General features: G+C 40.3%; 1 protein-coding gene across 7 annotated transcripts in view; it reads left to right on the forward strand.

Moving 5' to 3' along the window:
- Positions 1-14,788, forward strand: part of TULP4 (TUB like protein 4) — a 150,334-nt gene that overhangs the window by 114,603 nt on the left and 20,943 nt on the right. For all 7 annotated transcript variants that reach the window (XR_010358749.1, XM_064413428.1, XM_064413430.1 and 4 more), the window contains exons 7-8: positions 3,903-4,069; positions 12,922-13,146. Coding sequence is in view for 6 of the 7 variants with exons in the window: in XM_064413428.1 (XP_064269498.1) it covers positions 3,903-4,069; positions 12,922-13,146 (392 nt within the window). In the remaining variant the exon portion in view is untranslated. The remainder of the gene's footprint in view (positions 1-3,902; positions 4,070-12,921; positions 13,147-14,788) is intronic.

The following is a 14,788-nucleotide window of genomic DNA, read 5'->3' on the forward strand; positions in this document are numbered from 1 at the left end:
GTCTTCCATGCTTTGGTAACCTGGTATAAATTGCAATGCTGCTTTGGTTCTCACAATTATTGAAAACTTGCTAGAATTATTAATTGTCAAGAAGCAAGTTATTCTGAGAGAAGAAAAAATTCCAGTGATTAATTACTATACATTTTGCTAAGTGATGTGCATGAATGTTTGTACAATCAATATTCCATGTAAAATCTTTAACTCACATTGAAATTTTTACTGTTCTTACCTACTAAAAATGTCCTTTACTTTGCCAGTACTCTCTGTGCAATTTACTGTGCTTTGCCTGCAGAGGCATTTTAATTCAATACAGCACATAGGCACATGCTTAAATATAGGTTCCACCAAAGCTTTTTCATCTCCACAGGTAAATTAGTTTTAAATTAGATGAAAAGAGAATTAGGCTGTTGGAGCAAACTCTTAGCTGTTCTGAAATAGTGGGATGTTTTTGGTGAAAAGTTGCCCTAACACCGTCCCCACCGTTTTTGGGTGATCTGTTATGTACAGTAGTCTTGGGAGGTTAAAGCATCACCTTTGAGGTTTCTTTTCCATTCCTTTCTCCATCTGTGCCAACCCCAGAAATGTGTGAGCACCAAAACACAGCATCGTGAGACAACCCTACAATCCAGAAAACTTCATCAGCTGAAAGGATACCAAAAGTGTGGAGAACTGGAGCCAACTTAAAGAAGCTCTTGTGATAATCACCAAAGGGTCTGCTCAGCATTTCTGCAATATTAGAGTAATTAGGGTACTGAGCAGTCTTGAGTTGTCATCTAGTCCAGCTTTCAGCTGGAAACAGTAGCAGAAATGGACCCCATCTTATTCTCTGCTTAGAGTTGCAGGGCTCTGTCTTGCTGAGGATGTCTGTCCTGTTTCTCCTTCCCCATTGACTTTCACTAGGGCAAAAAAAATCCCTTAAATATGTTACCCTGCTGTAGCAAAATGTTAATGTGCTAGATAGGGTAGGAATATTTTTATTGGTTATAAGCTGGACTACATTTTTGTTATCATTAGACAAAAATCATGCAGCATCTTACTGAATTGGGAATGTGTGTGAGACAGAGAAAGATTATTGGGATATTGCTGTCTGTTGTTTTAAGCACTGTACAATGGAAAATATTGTATGTCTGGTTCTATATAGATGTTCACACTTCTGTAGCTTCATAATTTTTTTCAAGTGACTCTAAATTTTACTGGATTTTATCACAGGCAAGAATGTGCAAAACCACCAAGTGGGGTCTTCAGTCTGCAAGTCCTTGTTCATGTGTTTGTGTTTAAAATCTCAAAGTATTGCTCTGTGATCTCTGCAGCAGCTATCCTTGCCTTTATTGGCTGCTGTAGGCTACTCATTGTATTTTTAAAGCAGGCAACTATGAAATTATTTCAAGCAGTAGCAATATATCTTTAATATATAGAGAATATATATATTCTACTAGTTTTGCAGAGTTGTCATTTTACTGATAATATTTCTGTTAAATTGACAGAGGAAAAACCTTGATAATTTGATTATCCAAATAAAAGTTCTTTTGACCCAGCTTGAACAGTCGTGGTAGTTTTGTCAGTCCTAGTGGAGGTCCTGAACTGTTCAGATGTATCCTTTTTTTTTAACTGTGTGATTCTCAGTACACTGTTTCCTGCAGAACTGCTGAGCTACATCTATTAATTGTACTAGTTAGCCACAACTACTGCCTGCAGGGCTGTTGCACATTTACAGGGCTCTGTGTTCAAGGCTGGCTGATATACATGCCTGTGGTGGCTGGAAAGCAGGGGTGACTGATCCACGTGTAGACCATTACCCTAAATGAAACCTCCATTTGATTTCTAATCTCTGTGCTAGTGCTGAGAACCTGTTCATCAGTTATTCTGTGTGAAGGTCCAGTAGTCATTGAAGAGCCTCTTGGCAGTGCAAGTGTGTCAGTAGAGCCACACTGCACTGAGGGGATGCTGCAGCCCACATCCACCCCTTTGCTGCATTTGCAGCAGTCTAATTCTAGGACTTTGAGAGAGAGAGAAAACTGCTGGACACTCCTTCCTCTTGTAATGGGGATCAGCTGAAAGTTTTACCTGAAGACATGTATCCAAAGGAGACAGTTTTTTTATTATGGTAGTTCCACAGTTATCCAGTTACCAAAAGTGGAGCTGATCAGCTTGCCTTGTTTATTTCTAACCTGCCTATCTTTTTCCTGTCCAAGAAACAAGAATTAAATCCCATCGTAGGTTACTTAGAGGGCTGAAAACTAAGAGAAAACAAGAGCCATACAATGCCTAGCTGTGGAAAAATTACCTTGAGGAACATGTGGCTTCCCCCTGATATGTACAGAAGCATAATTCCCACGAGAAATATCAGAAAGCTGAAATAATACAAAACCATTTTAAATTGCACTAAAAGTCCTTGCAAATGACAAGTTGACAACTTGAAACAATTTTGAGATCCTTCCTGCCAACTCTCATTTCTCTCCTGCTTCTTCATTTGGAGACAGCTTCTCGCCCACAAGTGTCTTCAAAAGGTTCTTGGCAGATTGAGCATCCCAGAGCACAAAAGTTTTGTCTTTGCCTTCACTTTGTCTCAGCACAACATAGCTGCCTTTCACCTCTGGTTTAAGAGTAGAAAGATTTAAAGACTAGCTCGGTATTCCTTGAACATGCAAATCTGCCTTTGAAACACGTGCAGAAATGCAAAATACTTTTTTAGAGTTACTCTAGAAGTGTGACAAAGAGCTAGAGGATATAAGGGTTTGAAATAAGCATCCCCAAATTAAGCTGTGGGCGTCCCTCATCATGAGGTGCCTGTAAGAGAAGTAACTGATATATATATTCATATCCATCTATATGAGTCTGAGCAGTCCCTGTGTGATTCCAGCAAAGCCCTGCTAAGCAGCTGCCTAGATTTTCACAAGTCAGACTCACAGAATCATTAGGGTTGGAAGGAACCTCTGGGGATCAGCCAGTCCAACCCCTCTGCCAAGGTAGGGTCCTCCAGAACAGGTTACACAGGGACTTGTCTTGGTGGGTTTTGAATGTCTCCAGAGAGGGAGACTCCTCAGCCTCCCTGGGCAGTCTCTTCCAGTGCTCTACTGCCCTCAGTGTAAATAATTTTTTTCTCATGTTGAGGTGGAATTTCTTGTGACTTAGTTTATGGCCATTGCTCCTTGTCCTGTCACTGAAAAGAGTCTGGCACCGTCCTCTCTGCACAAACCTTTCAGATAATAATGAGATCCATTTTCAGGCTGCTCTAGACCAAACAAGCCCAGCTCCCTCAGTCTCTCCTTGTAAGAGAGATTCTCTAGAGCCCTCATCATCTTTGTGTGATGGTGGCAAAAGAAAACATATGACATGCAGGCCGTATGTATTTATGGACAAAAGTCCAAATGCTTTTAGTTTCATGTTATACTGTTGTAACTCTAGTTTGAGTTGTGCTAAAAGTTATATTGTCAACCATGAGAACATGAGGCACTGCCAGATATTCTGCTTTCTTGCATTATAGGCCTTTCCAGACAAACACTCTTTGCTTCTCTCTTAGTAAGACTATCTACATGTTAACTTGAATCTACTTCTTTACCCCAGAGCTTTATGTAGGATCTTCCACATCAGTTTCAACATCTCTAGTAAATTCTTGTCCTCAGGTGTTTAGGAGCAACTACTGATTACATTCTAAACTCACCATAGAATGAAAAGAATGGTTTTTACACATTTTTTTTTCAATTTACAGAATAAAGAAGTCATTCTTAAAAGTCCATTTGTCGCATATTTTCTACTATTTCAATGAAAGTATATAGGTTTCTAAGTACTTAAGTAACTTTTGAGAGCATGTTTCATCTGTTCAAGTCACTCTGCAGCATCTGGAAATGCTGTTCCTGTTGATTCTAGCCAGTGTTTACTGCAAACCATCTTTGTGATTTCAGATGTGGTGGTACAGTGGTGCACACAAGGAGACCTGCTTGCAGTAGCAGGCATGGAGAAGCAGAGCCAGCTGGTTGACCTCAGCAATGGTTCCCTGCTGAAAAGCGCGCTTGTCAAGTTCTACAACGTGCGTGGGGAGCACATCTACACTCTGGAGACACCTGTGCAGGTAGGAGGCATTTTTAAAGTCTGTTCTCCATGCTTTGCTGACATGTTTTTCCCACATTAGCTCATTGCTGTAGACCTGCAATGTGGAAAAGGTTGCAAAATGTCCCAAATCCATCCTAAAACACAATATAGATAAAAATGAGCTCTAAACGATGGTTGTTTGCTTTAAGGGAAATATGCAAGACTGCACTTGGTTCTAAAGTCTACTGTGCTAGGTATTGTGGAAGTACAAAAAGAGAACATCTGTTTCCCAAACTCACTGGGCCATGAACGGACAGACCGACAAAGAAAATTCCATTGTTTTATGGATAAGTGACTGAGGAGGAAAAAACTGAATAACTTGCTTAATGTTGTAGCAGAGCCAAGAGCTGGACAAAAATATTCCAAGTTCAGTATCATAACTACAGGTTTATTCTGTTACTGTAATTTTCTAATGTACAGTTATTTGGTGTGATGCAGTAACCTCAGTCATGTAACTTGCCAAGTGAATGCCTGAGCTGCTCAGGAGCACAAAGGTCTTTGCTGGTACTTCAGAGCCCAGCTGAATGTAATTCTGTGTTATTTTCTGCAGAATAGGGATGACTTCATTCTGATTTCTGCTGCTAGTAATGAAAGTTTGCAATAGCTTTGAAATCTAAAAGTGAAGGAAAATGCTGTAGATATATTAATTATATTTAATGATGATAGCATGTATTATCATTTTTTTTCCAGTACCCTGATCTGGAATGGATGCAAAAGGGTGACATAGTAAACCATGTGCTAAGCCTTTGTGTTTGCTTATATTTAGCATTAACCTGTGCTTATTAACCTTAGCACTCTAATTTAGATAGAATTCTTTAGTTGTGTAAAGTGTAAAGTAACAGTCTCTAAAGCCAACCTAAACGTGTACAGTGATATCTAATGCTGATTTAGGTACCTAAAGGACTTACCCATAAGCACAGCTGAATTGCCTTAAAGGTAGCCCTTGCAGCAAAGTAGCACAGACCTTTTCTCTCTGGATCAGTTCTGAAGAAAACATGTTTATATCAGTGTTCCTTTTTCCCAGCCCAGGTGAAAAGCAAACCTTGTTCTGTTACTTCAGTACCAGAACTCAGTGTGTGCACATCAGCTGTTGAACCCTCTGGTGCCAGGCTGTGAAATCACTCTGTGGTTTGAGCATCAGAACCCGTCAGGTCAGGCTGTGACCTCTGTGTGTGCAAGCTTTTCCCTCACTGCTTTGTTCCTGCTAATCTCAATTTCTCCTTCACTTAAATACTTTCATCTCCTCTAGTTCTCCATGTATAGCTTCAACTTCTTTTCATGCTTTCAGCTCTTTCCTTTCTCCTCTACCCAACCAGCTGGGAGAAAGCACAAATTGTCCCTGATGTGCGGGCTAATTGTCCTGCCATTCTGTGAGTGCTTACAGGGCAGCTGAGAGGTCAGACAGAACAGGTGCATGCCAAGTTTGTACTGCAGTATTTCTAATAGTGGAAGTAGTAATATAAGCCTTTCTGCTCTTTCCAGCTGGTATTTTTGTTGGGAATAGCAATATTTTAATGTAAGGAAGATATCTTCCCCCATTGTCAACTGCAGACTAAAAGACAACTTCAGAAGCTGTAAGCCAGGTTGTTAATTGAAGGATGAGGACAGTCAGGGAGAGGCAACCACCAATTAACAACAGAATCAAGGAGTCTCATTTCCTTTGGAAATTAGGATAAAAATAACATTCAAACTGATATATTTATGTTTATTAAAAAGCTGTGCGCATATACCTACCTAAAATTAGAGCCACCCCTCTTCTCTTATTAGTCAGTGTTTAGTCTCTTTATTTGGTGCATCTAAATTCATATTTACTCAGCTGCAGGAGGAAGTGAGTGATCTTTCAGAAGAACACCTGTGTCTGCTCACATGGACTTTATTCTCCTATATATTTGAATGCTGGTCTAGCAGTATTACCAGCTAAATGACAGGTATGCTAGAACATTGTTAAGTATTTGGTTTACTGACAAAACCAGATAAAAACCAGTGTTGCAAAAAAATTGCTGGTGACTTCTGTTATGCTGTGCCTGTGCTCCACAGATGTATGTGCAAAAATGAGAGTGAGTCAGTGGTCCTAGTAATTTGTCTCATGACAAACTCATCAGAATAAATTAATTCGTTTTCTGTACCATGGCAGTCAGCCTTGTAATGGGATTTTATAAGATTCATCACCGGTTACTGAACTAAAAAAAAAAAAAAAAAAAGAAGAAGAAAATAAAAGAATTTGCTCATCTTGAACTCTTCTGCTAAGACTTTCTTATGAAGAAGCAAATGTGTGACTGAAAAGCACATTGATTATAAATGAATGTTGTTCTGAATACAAAAGCCAGAAAAAATAAAACAAAACATTAAAAAAAAAATGGATTACAGGTACAAAACTGATTTTCCATGTGGTCCTCTGTCCCAATTCTTTGACATATCAAATGTCTGAAAATTTTACCAGTAAAATATACAGAACTGTTTTTGTTTCTGCTGTTTGTCTGTCCTGTCTTCGGTAGGATAGTCAGGAAACAGATTTTGTTGTTTATAACAAAACTCAGTCTAAGACTGATAGGATTTATATGCAACTTGGCTAGAATGTTACTGAACATAAAGTCACTGCAAACCCCAGTCGTAGAATAGATTTGGGAACTGCAGGTAACTCATCTCAGTGATGACTGCTGTCATGGATCCCTTCAAGATGTTCTATATGCTGCCTTCTGCTCCAGCTTTAGTGTGGTTTTGGCATCCTCTGTCTTGTTTGATTAACTCTCTTAAGCTTTTACCTTCAGTGTAGGAATTTATAGTTCATAAACCTAGTTTGCTGACTGTAAAGCTCTAGATAGGGAAATCACACTTGTTTGGAAGTATTGAAATAAAAGCAGTAACTTTGCTTGAAAAACAACATTCATAAACAGAGTGGTAGAGTTGGCACAGTGTAGCAGTCGCTCCTGTTCCTCACTCTGGGGCTCCAGCCTGGCATCCTGGCAAGGATGTGTTTGCAGAATAGAGTGGAAAGAGCTGAAAAAGCATCGGTAAGGGCTGGTCAAATATTGAACTGAATTCTATGCAGAGAGCATCTTTTAAGGGCTGGCGATCAGCTGATGGCTATTCAAAAACATACTATCAATTTCTGTAAAATTTACCTCTTACTATGCCTGTCCTTGTATGCACTACAAACACCAATGTGAGGTACCAAAAATATGCCCAGGTTTTCCATGGTTCTGCTTTTTCAAACATTTAAAAATGAGATTGCAACAGCAGGCTGCCGTGCTGGTCATAATGTTATTATTGGAAGAATGTTAATTTCTTAGATTGTTTGGTAAGTCCTCAGTACTTTTCCCTGGCATCAAGCAGGCATGAGAATAATCAACTCATTTAAAACTGTTTTATAGTCCTGCTGAAATTGTTTACCAAATGCTGCAACCCAGTTCTGTCACTTTAGAAGATCTCATCTAATGTGCAGACAGGTCTTTATTATATCAACTAACTTTACCTGCTGTCACTTCTGATTGGAAACAGATGCTTCATATCTTCCTATATCCTGAACTTTGAACAGGAGTCTCCTACAGGATCTCTTCAACATTATCTAACTGCCAACTTTAACAAACTTGTGACTTTTTTTCTTTGTAATGGTTCAGTCTTGTGGCTTATATTTGGTCCCTTCTTCAGGTTTTATGATTTTTAATATGTTCCAGAGAGGACCAGGGAACAAGAGCACAGATTTGGAAGCTGCAATGCAGACCTCCTCCATACACCTTTAATTCTACAGTAAATGTACATGACTTTAAGGTTTTATATCACTGTGTAGCTGGTGTGAGTACAGATTACATCTCAAGTGCAGCAAAGGAGGAGGAGAGGGAACTAAGCTTCACATGTGGTAGAGACAACAAAATTAAATGTAAAAAACCCATGTTTCTCTGTGTAATATTTTTAAACCAAATTCAAAGTGGTGTGCCAAAGACTAAATCTTTATGGTAGAAGTTTCCAGAAGTCTTTGAGAAGACAACCAGCTTGCTGTAGACCTGCTGCTGTCAGCATTTCACAGACTGCTTCTCTGCTGGAAATGTCCCAGCAGCTAAATTAATAGATTTAAGATTATTTGATCCTGCAGAAACCTGGTAGTTCTGTAAAGGCTAGAGAAGAAAGGTGCAATTTTACGTTTAATTCAAATCAAAAAGTTCTGAAAGAAGAGGCTGCTTTTTATGTTATTCAGCTGAGCAGATCTTGCTTACTTTTCTTCATTTATTTCACACAGAGTGTTCAGGTTTGTTGCATCTGAATTAATGTTGCCTTTCATTTATGTTGCCTAAAATCAATTTTATTTAGTTGTTATGGGATGACAACAAAGCTTCAAGAAGAGTTTATTTTCTTACAGGAAAAAAAAGCAACAGTTCAGAACTAACTGATGAAACATGTTTTAGTATATCAATGAGGACCTTGGTCTTCTTTATATGGGCCACAGGATCATTTCTGCTGCAGGAATGGAATTTGATCAGCACTGGAAATTGAAGACACTTTTCTAAGCAACTCTTTTTGTTAAAATGGAATCTTGTTGTATTGACTTCTTTAAGAAATACTGTAGGAATAGAGAGGGTGTAAGAAACAGCTGCCAATCAAATAAGAGTTTATGACATCAAAAATCATATCAGGCCACAGCAGTGGCAGATTCCTCATCGTTTGTCACCATCAGTTCTTAGCAGCTAATATTTTTCCCACTGTAAATACGAGGAGAAGAAGAATGAAGGAGTGTTAGGTTGCTTTCCCACACCATGGGAAGCACAGAGGTGTGCACACACAGCTCCCAGGAGCCAGGTGGGCACTGCAGCCATTGCACCTTTCAGCTTGACTCTGAGAGGGAAGAGTGTGCATCTCCACATCAGCAGTCTGCAGTGAGAGCAAGCAGGCAACCTACTTACACATGCCATTCACTGCATACTATTTTGCAGTTGTGTTCTTCCTCCTGAGAAAAGTCCTGCTAGTTCCTGGGCTTTCTGCCCTGGAATACTATTTTTATTTCATTACCAGTGGGAGTCCCAGTGCCAGCAAACAAGGGATTAGTTCAAGCAGCAGGCAGACCCCATGGCTCAGGATTTCTGAGCTCAAGGCAGGCAGCAAGAATCAGCTAGAACAGTGTTTTCATTGAGTGAACTGCATACAAGTGATGGAATGTATACATATTATGTTCTCTCCCGTAATAGAGACAGTCGAGTGACTTATAAGAAGCAACCACAGGGCTTTGAGTGGGAATATCCATTCCTGCATGCTTTTCTAAGGGGAATCAACATCCCAGCTGGTGGTACAGATTTGAGTAGCTTTAGCTCACTTTCAAGCTCTCTTAAAAAGAAATGGTAAAAGAGCTCCTTGTTAGTCACTTGTTGAGATGTGTTTTCAGTCAGTATTTCTCCTGATAAAGCATTTTTTTTCTTGTGCTTTAGCCAATAATTTCTAATATATAATTGCCATAGAGCTACATGTTGGTATTTAAACCCTGGAATTCATTCAGGTATTTACAGTTTATGCTGAGATTTATCAAAACCTGATGATAGAATTAGAAATCTCATGTTATATTTGTAGCTGCATTTCTTCATTCCTAGCAGAAAAAAAAATCAACTCTGCAAACATGGAAAATAAAATTCTTCTGTCCTAGAGTCTGCTTGTTCATTTTTTAACACATGGATACAACAACTTTTGGGTGCAACAAAATTTGGATACAACAACTTTTGTCCTTCCTTGTTTCGCTAAAACAGTGCAAATAAGTGGATGCTTTATGGGGAGCAATACTTTTATGTTGGATGTTGGAGGTCAATTGCTTTTTCTCAGTAGAGTTTGAAAAGAAAGCTGTGGCCAGCTCATAACTGACTTGCTGCAGTAATTGATTCATATCTCTTGTCCAGCAAGGGAAAGACTGGGAAGCATAGTTATTGAAAAATATTATTGGAGCAGTACTTTAAAGGTCAGGTCAGATCTGGCATTTGGGCAATCTTTTATTTCTCCAAGCCTGTAATGACAGGCTAATTTTCCTTGAAGCTCATCTGAAGTCTTAGTCCTTTGCTGTAAATTAAATGTTGCTGAACACTGGGCTGGAGGAGCACCAAGGGTTTGACCATTTCAGAGAAAGGAAGGCAAGGTATGTCTGGTGGTTTGGTGCAAGTGCTCATTGTTGAGGTTGAAAATATTAAAACATAATGAGATATGTGGGGAGATTAATTGTACAAATGGAAGAGTAGAAATGTCATGATTTACAAACAGTACAGCACTTGTAGGTATTGTATGTGTGTGTTTGTTTAATCATCCACCCACTCACATATTGTTTGTACATTCATGAACAGAATATAGGAGCATCATACACTGAGAAGTTTAGAAGGTGACTAAATTATGGTTGCCTGTTGGAAAACAGTGGTGAAGTTTTCAGCTTCTGACTTTCTACTCCTCGGAGCTCCACAGTGCTGTGTTGTCAGAGGTCTACCCTGTGTTTCAGAGCTTCTGAAAAACCTTTCCTTTGAGACTGTGTTTTAGATTGCAGAGGTTCCTGCACTGGTGCTCTCTGCGCCTCTGATGCTCTCTGCATGCAGCAGTAACCTGAGGAAAGAGATGCTTTTATTTGGCTCTATTTGGATGAAGAATGTCCTACTTGGTGTGATATATTGGGTTATAATAGCTGCAATATGAGACATCAGGTCTGGATCCATCTGTAGTGGATTATGATAGCTGGGATATTCGACTTCTCTTCTGCCATTAAAGTCTGTCCAATAAATAAGCATTTGTGTGCCAAGGCACATACTTGTTTGTCCCTTCACTGTGTTTATAGGTAAGCTGTAGCTGATGCAAGGTGAGCAGCAGGATGCAGTTTGGATCCCACAGTAATGATCAGGTAGATAGTGCTGTCCATGCTGGGATTCAGCCCTTAGGGAGAATCAGGGTCACTTCTACTGTGCTGTTCTCAGGCTGTCATGTAGTAGATGTGGCAGGTACCTACCTTGTGCCAGTGCCTTTCAATAGCATTTATTTGGTAAGCAGCTTGAACTGTCCCATTGCTGCCAGGCACTGTGAGTGCCGAGCCACGCTCACAAATCATGGAATACCAATCAGTAGGGGATACTTCCTGTGGCCTCTCCTCAAATGCAAGGCTGTATCCCACAGATCATGGCTATGGCAAGCCATGTAGAATTATTGATGGTACACAAAGGATTTCTCAATGCTTTGGAGGTTCTCCACTACAAAATGCATTCAGCAATTACTGTGAAAATCACAAGGCTCACATGTTGCTTCTTTCTATTTGTGTATCAATCAGCCTGAAGATTTGTGCCTTTGTGGAGGTGTGTGTGTGTGGTATTGCCTAGATGTAATTAAAAAGATGTTCCTTCATTCCTCCTACTTTAAAACCAGTATTTTCCTTGAAATTTAAATCTAGGATAAAGTGACATAGTAGAGAAGATCTCTTATGTGGAAAAGTTTTTCATCCAATGCGATAAACATTGGTATAGTGCTGTGCCAGCTGCATTTTGCTTTATATCAGTCACATAAAACCATCTTTTCCCAGTTTCTTGCCTTTAAGCATCTTGAATTTGTAAGTGGAAGGGAGGCTTTTTCCCCAGACCAGGTGAGTAACCTCTGGGCAGATCTAACCCTGCTATCTGGGTACCATACTGCTAATAGAGGAGTGAATAAAAGTTCTTATTGGTGGTGTCTTGACCCTGTCTTCTTGTGTGATGTGTCTTGTGAAAAGATATTCCAAAGATACCCTCACTTTTCAATAAATACAGTTCATTATTTAGATGAAAAATATGTTTGCTTAAACTTCTGAGTGTCACAGATGGTGAAAACAAGGAAGACCTTCACAGAAAGGAGTAAATCTTTTGTAGTTCACTGATGACAACCTGCTGTATAGCATTCTTCATGGAGTCAGAGCTTCATCATTACTCTGTGTTGTTTATTTGCACAGAGATAGCAGATGGGATTGAAATACCATAGGGTGTGTGTATATAAGCAAATACAGGTGCTTTGTAACACAGAAAGCAAGAGATGACAGGTGGATGCAAGTGACACTTAAGGGCAAAAGTTATGATGATAAGGCTGGAGGAGGTCACAACAGACTGGTACTTTACAAGAAAATAGGAGATTTTAAAGGAAAGTTTAGGGAGCTCCTTGCAAGCAGGAAATAAATGTTCTAAGCAGCAGTGTTTGTTTATCATTATTCTTTTCCACATTGTGACATTTCATATCAGTTGGCCCTGAATCTTTCTGGTTTTACTGTTGTGATTTGGACATTTTGAGTGTAGACAAGTAGAAGACAAAAGGCCATTCTCTGTTGCATTCCTGGTGCTCTTTCACAGTTCAGTTCCTCTGGGAATAGTTCAAAGGAGATGCTGCAGCAGAGGACGTGGCACAAAACAAGAAAGATGGTTGGGTTTTTCTCCACTTGTTTTTTAAGTGTCTCTGGGCATATAATTTAACTTTTCAGTTGTAAAATATGAGCTGTTACCAGTGGATGAAGACTGATTAGGTGACTGAATAAATCGTTTGGATAGGGCATCAAAGGTCCTACTTCTTAACACCCTGTGTCTTTAAAGTCACTTATCTTATCTAGGTACTGAATTTGGTAGCTGATTCCTTGTGTGAAGAGTTTAAACATCCAGAGTAAAAAGCACGGAATGAACATCAACTGCTGTTTTTGATGATTTGAGATGTTCATATTCTTCTTCTAGGAGCAGTGGTGGGCACTTTAAGTTTCTGGAAGACATAGGGTAATGTGATCAGTCTGAATTCATGTCATCACTTGTTGTGCAGCCATCTTGGGAAAAAGATCTTTTGCACAAAATCTTTTGAAGTTGTATCCTTTTGCTCTTCGTGCAGCGTCCCATCATCTCCATCTGTTGGGGTCACAGGGATTCCCGGCTGCTGATGGCTTCTGGGCCCGCGCTGTACGTTGTCAGAGTGGAGCACAGGGTCTCCAGCCTGCAGCTGCTGTGCCAGCAGACCATCGCCAGCTGCCTGCGGGACGACAAGGACATCAGCAAGCTGACCCTACCCCCTCGGCTCTGCTCGTACCTCACCACTGCCTTCATACCAACAATCAAGGTAAAAAGGAGGAAATGTGTGCATTGTGAAGAGGGAAGTGTTGCTAGATCTCCCCAATCCATGGTGCTCCTAAGTGGCAATGGCTAAATGATAAGATTTTATCATTTTAAAAGCTTTCGCATCCTCTTCAAGACCTCACTGATGCATTTGGTGCTTATTAAAAATCTGAAAAGAAGGCTCACACATGCTGATCTGCATTATTCCATGGAGATGGCCTTTCCAAGTACATAACAAGGGTAAAATATGCTGGTGACTCACTGAGACTTCTGAAGAAGCTCATGCTGGTGATAATGCTCTGTCACGGTTACAGGAGGGATTCACAGGGGTAAAACTGTAGCCCCTCTACATGTCACATGAGTGCTTATATTCCCAGGAAGGTTAGTCTTAATACCTGGGGCTGCCCAAACATTTCTGCTAACACCGAGTTCTGCTATTCTTACTGCTCCAACGGTGCTATGGAATAATGAACCAGGTGTCACACCTTTTCCTGTACCACCAGCAGATTCATCTGCACAACCTGTTTGTTTCATGGTTATGCCCTCAGTAATATCTTGGGATTTCTAAGCTGTTCATCATAGCCTATAAACCAGTGCATTAGCTGGTAAATGCTTGACAGTCAAATATATATTTTTGTGATTTTTGTGTATGTGTTACAACAGTCTCTTCAGCCAGAGATCCTTTTTAAACAATGCAGAGCTAGAACAACTAATTTGAAATCAGTGGGGCTGTCTCAGCTTAAATGAGAACAAATTATGCCTACAAAATAATAATTCAGCATGGTTCCAATTGGGTACTGCTAATCAGGGCAGTTTGTGCAACTGTAAATAATTTCATTTGTCAAAGAACAATAAATGCCTTGCTATAACCATAATTCCTGGATCTCCAAAGATGCAGAGCATTCATCAGGCCGGAAGTCTCCAGTTCTTTCTAGTTCTTTCCATCTGAGATTCTCCCCAGGATGTTTTCCATGTTGTTTCCCTGTTCACCCCTCTCTACAGCACCAGTGACAATTTCCTTGCTGTCAGGGAAGGCAGAGGAGGGGACGGGATGGGCTGGATGAAGGCAGCAGTTGGCTGGGAGCCCTGGTGAGGATCAGAGGGCAGTACAGGGACACGTCATTGCCAACAGTCCTTGTGTCACCTCCTAGAGGAGTTGTGAGGATGCAGAGCGGTTGTGGCACTGCATAGCTGAGAGGTGGGAGCAGGATTTTCAGAAGCTACGTGCCTGTCCTGTTTCATGGGTTTTTCTGGAGTCTCATCAGCACTTACACTTCACCCTGCCTCATCCCAGTCCCCCACTGAACCTATGTTGTCAGCCATGCCTTCAGTGCTAGGCAAGGCACCCTCTTCCATTCCTCTTCCCCCTCCAGCTTGCAGACCACTGCACATTATAGGCCACTCCTCAGCCTATACCCATTTGCCAGGTCAAGGAAGCCTATTTTTTTCCTTACCTTTTTTTTCTTATGCCTTCATTTTGAAAGAAATTCTGTTGACTTACACACATTAATAGTATTTGTGTCATACAGGCTATATTGTCCTAGACAAAAGCAGTCCTACTGCTTTAGGATTGAGTTTTGCATGGATTAATACAGTGTGCTGGCAAGCAGGGCAAAGTAACCCAAGCTTTGTGTTTGTATTTCTCT

Source organism: Passer domesticus, chromosome 3 (assembly GCF_036417665.1).
Source record: "Passer domesticus isolate bPasDom1 chromosome 3, bPasDom1.hap1, whole genome shotgun sequence".
In the NCBI taxonomy this organism is placed as follows: domain Eukaryota; kingdom Metazoa; phylum Chordata; class Aves; order Passeriformes; family Passeridae; genus Passer; species Passer domesticus.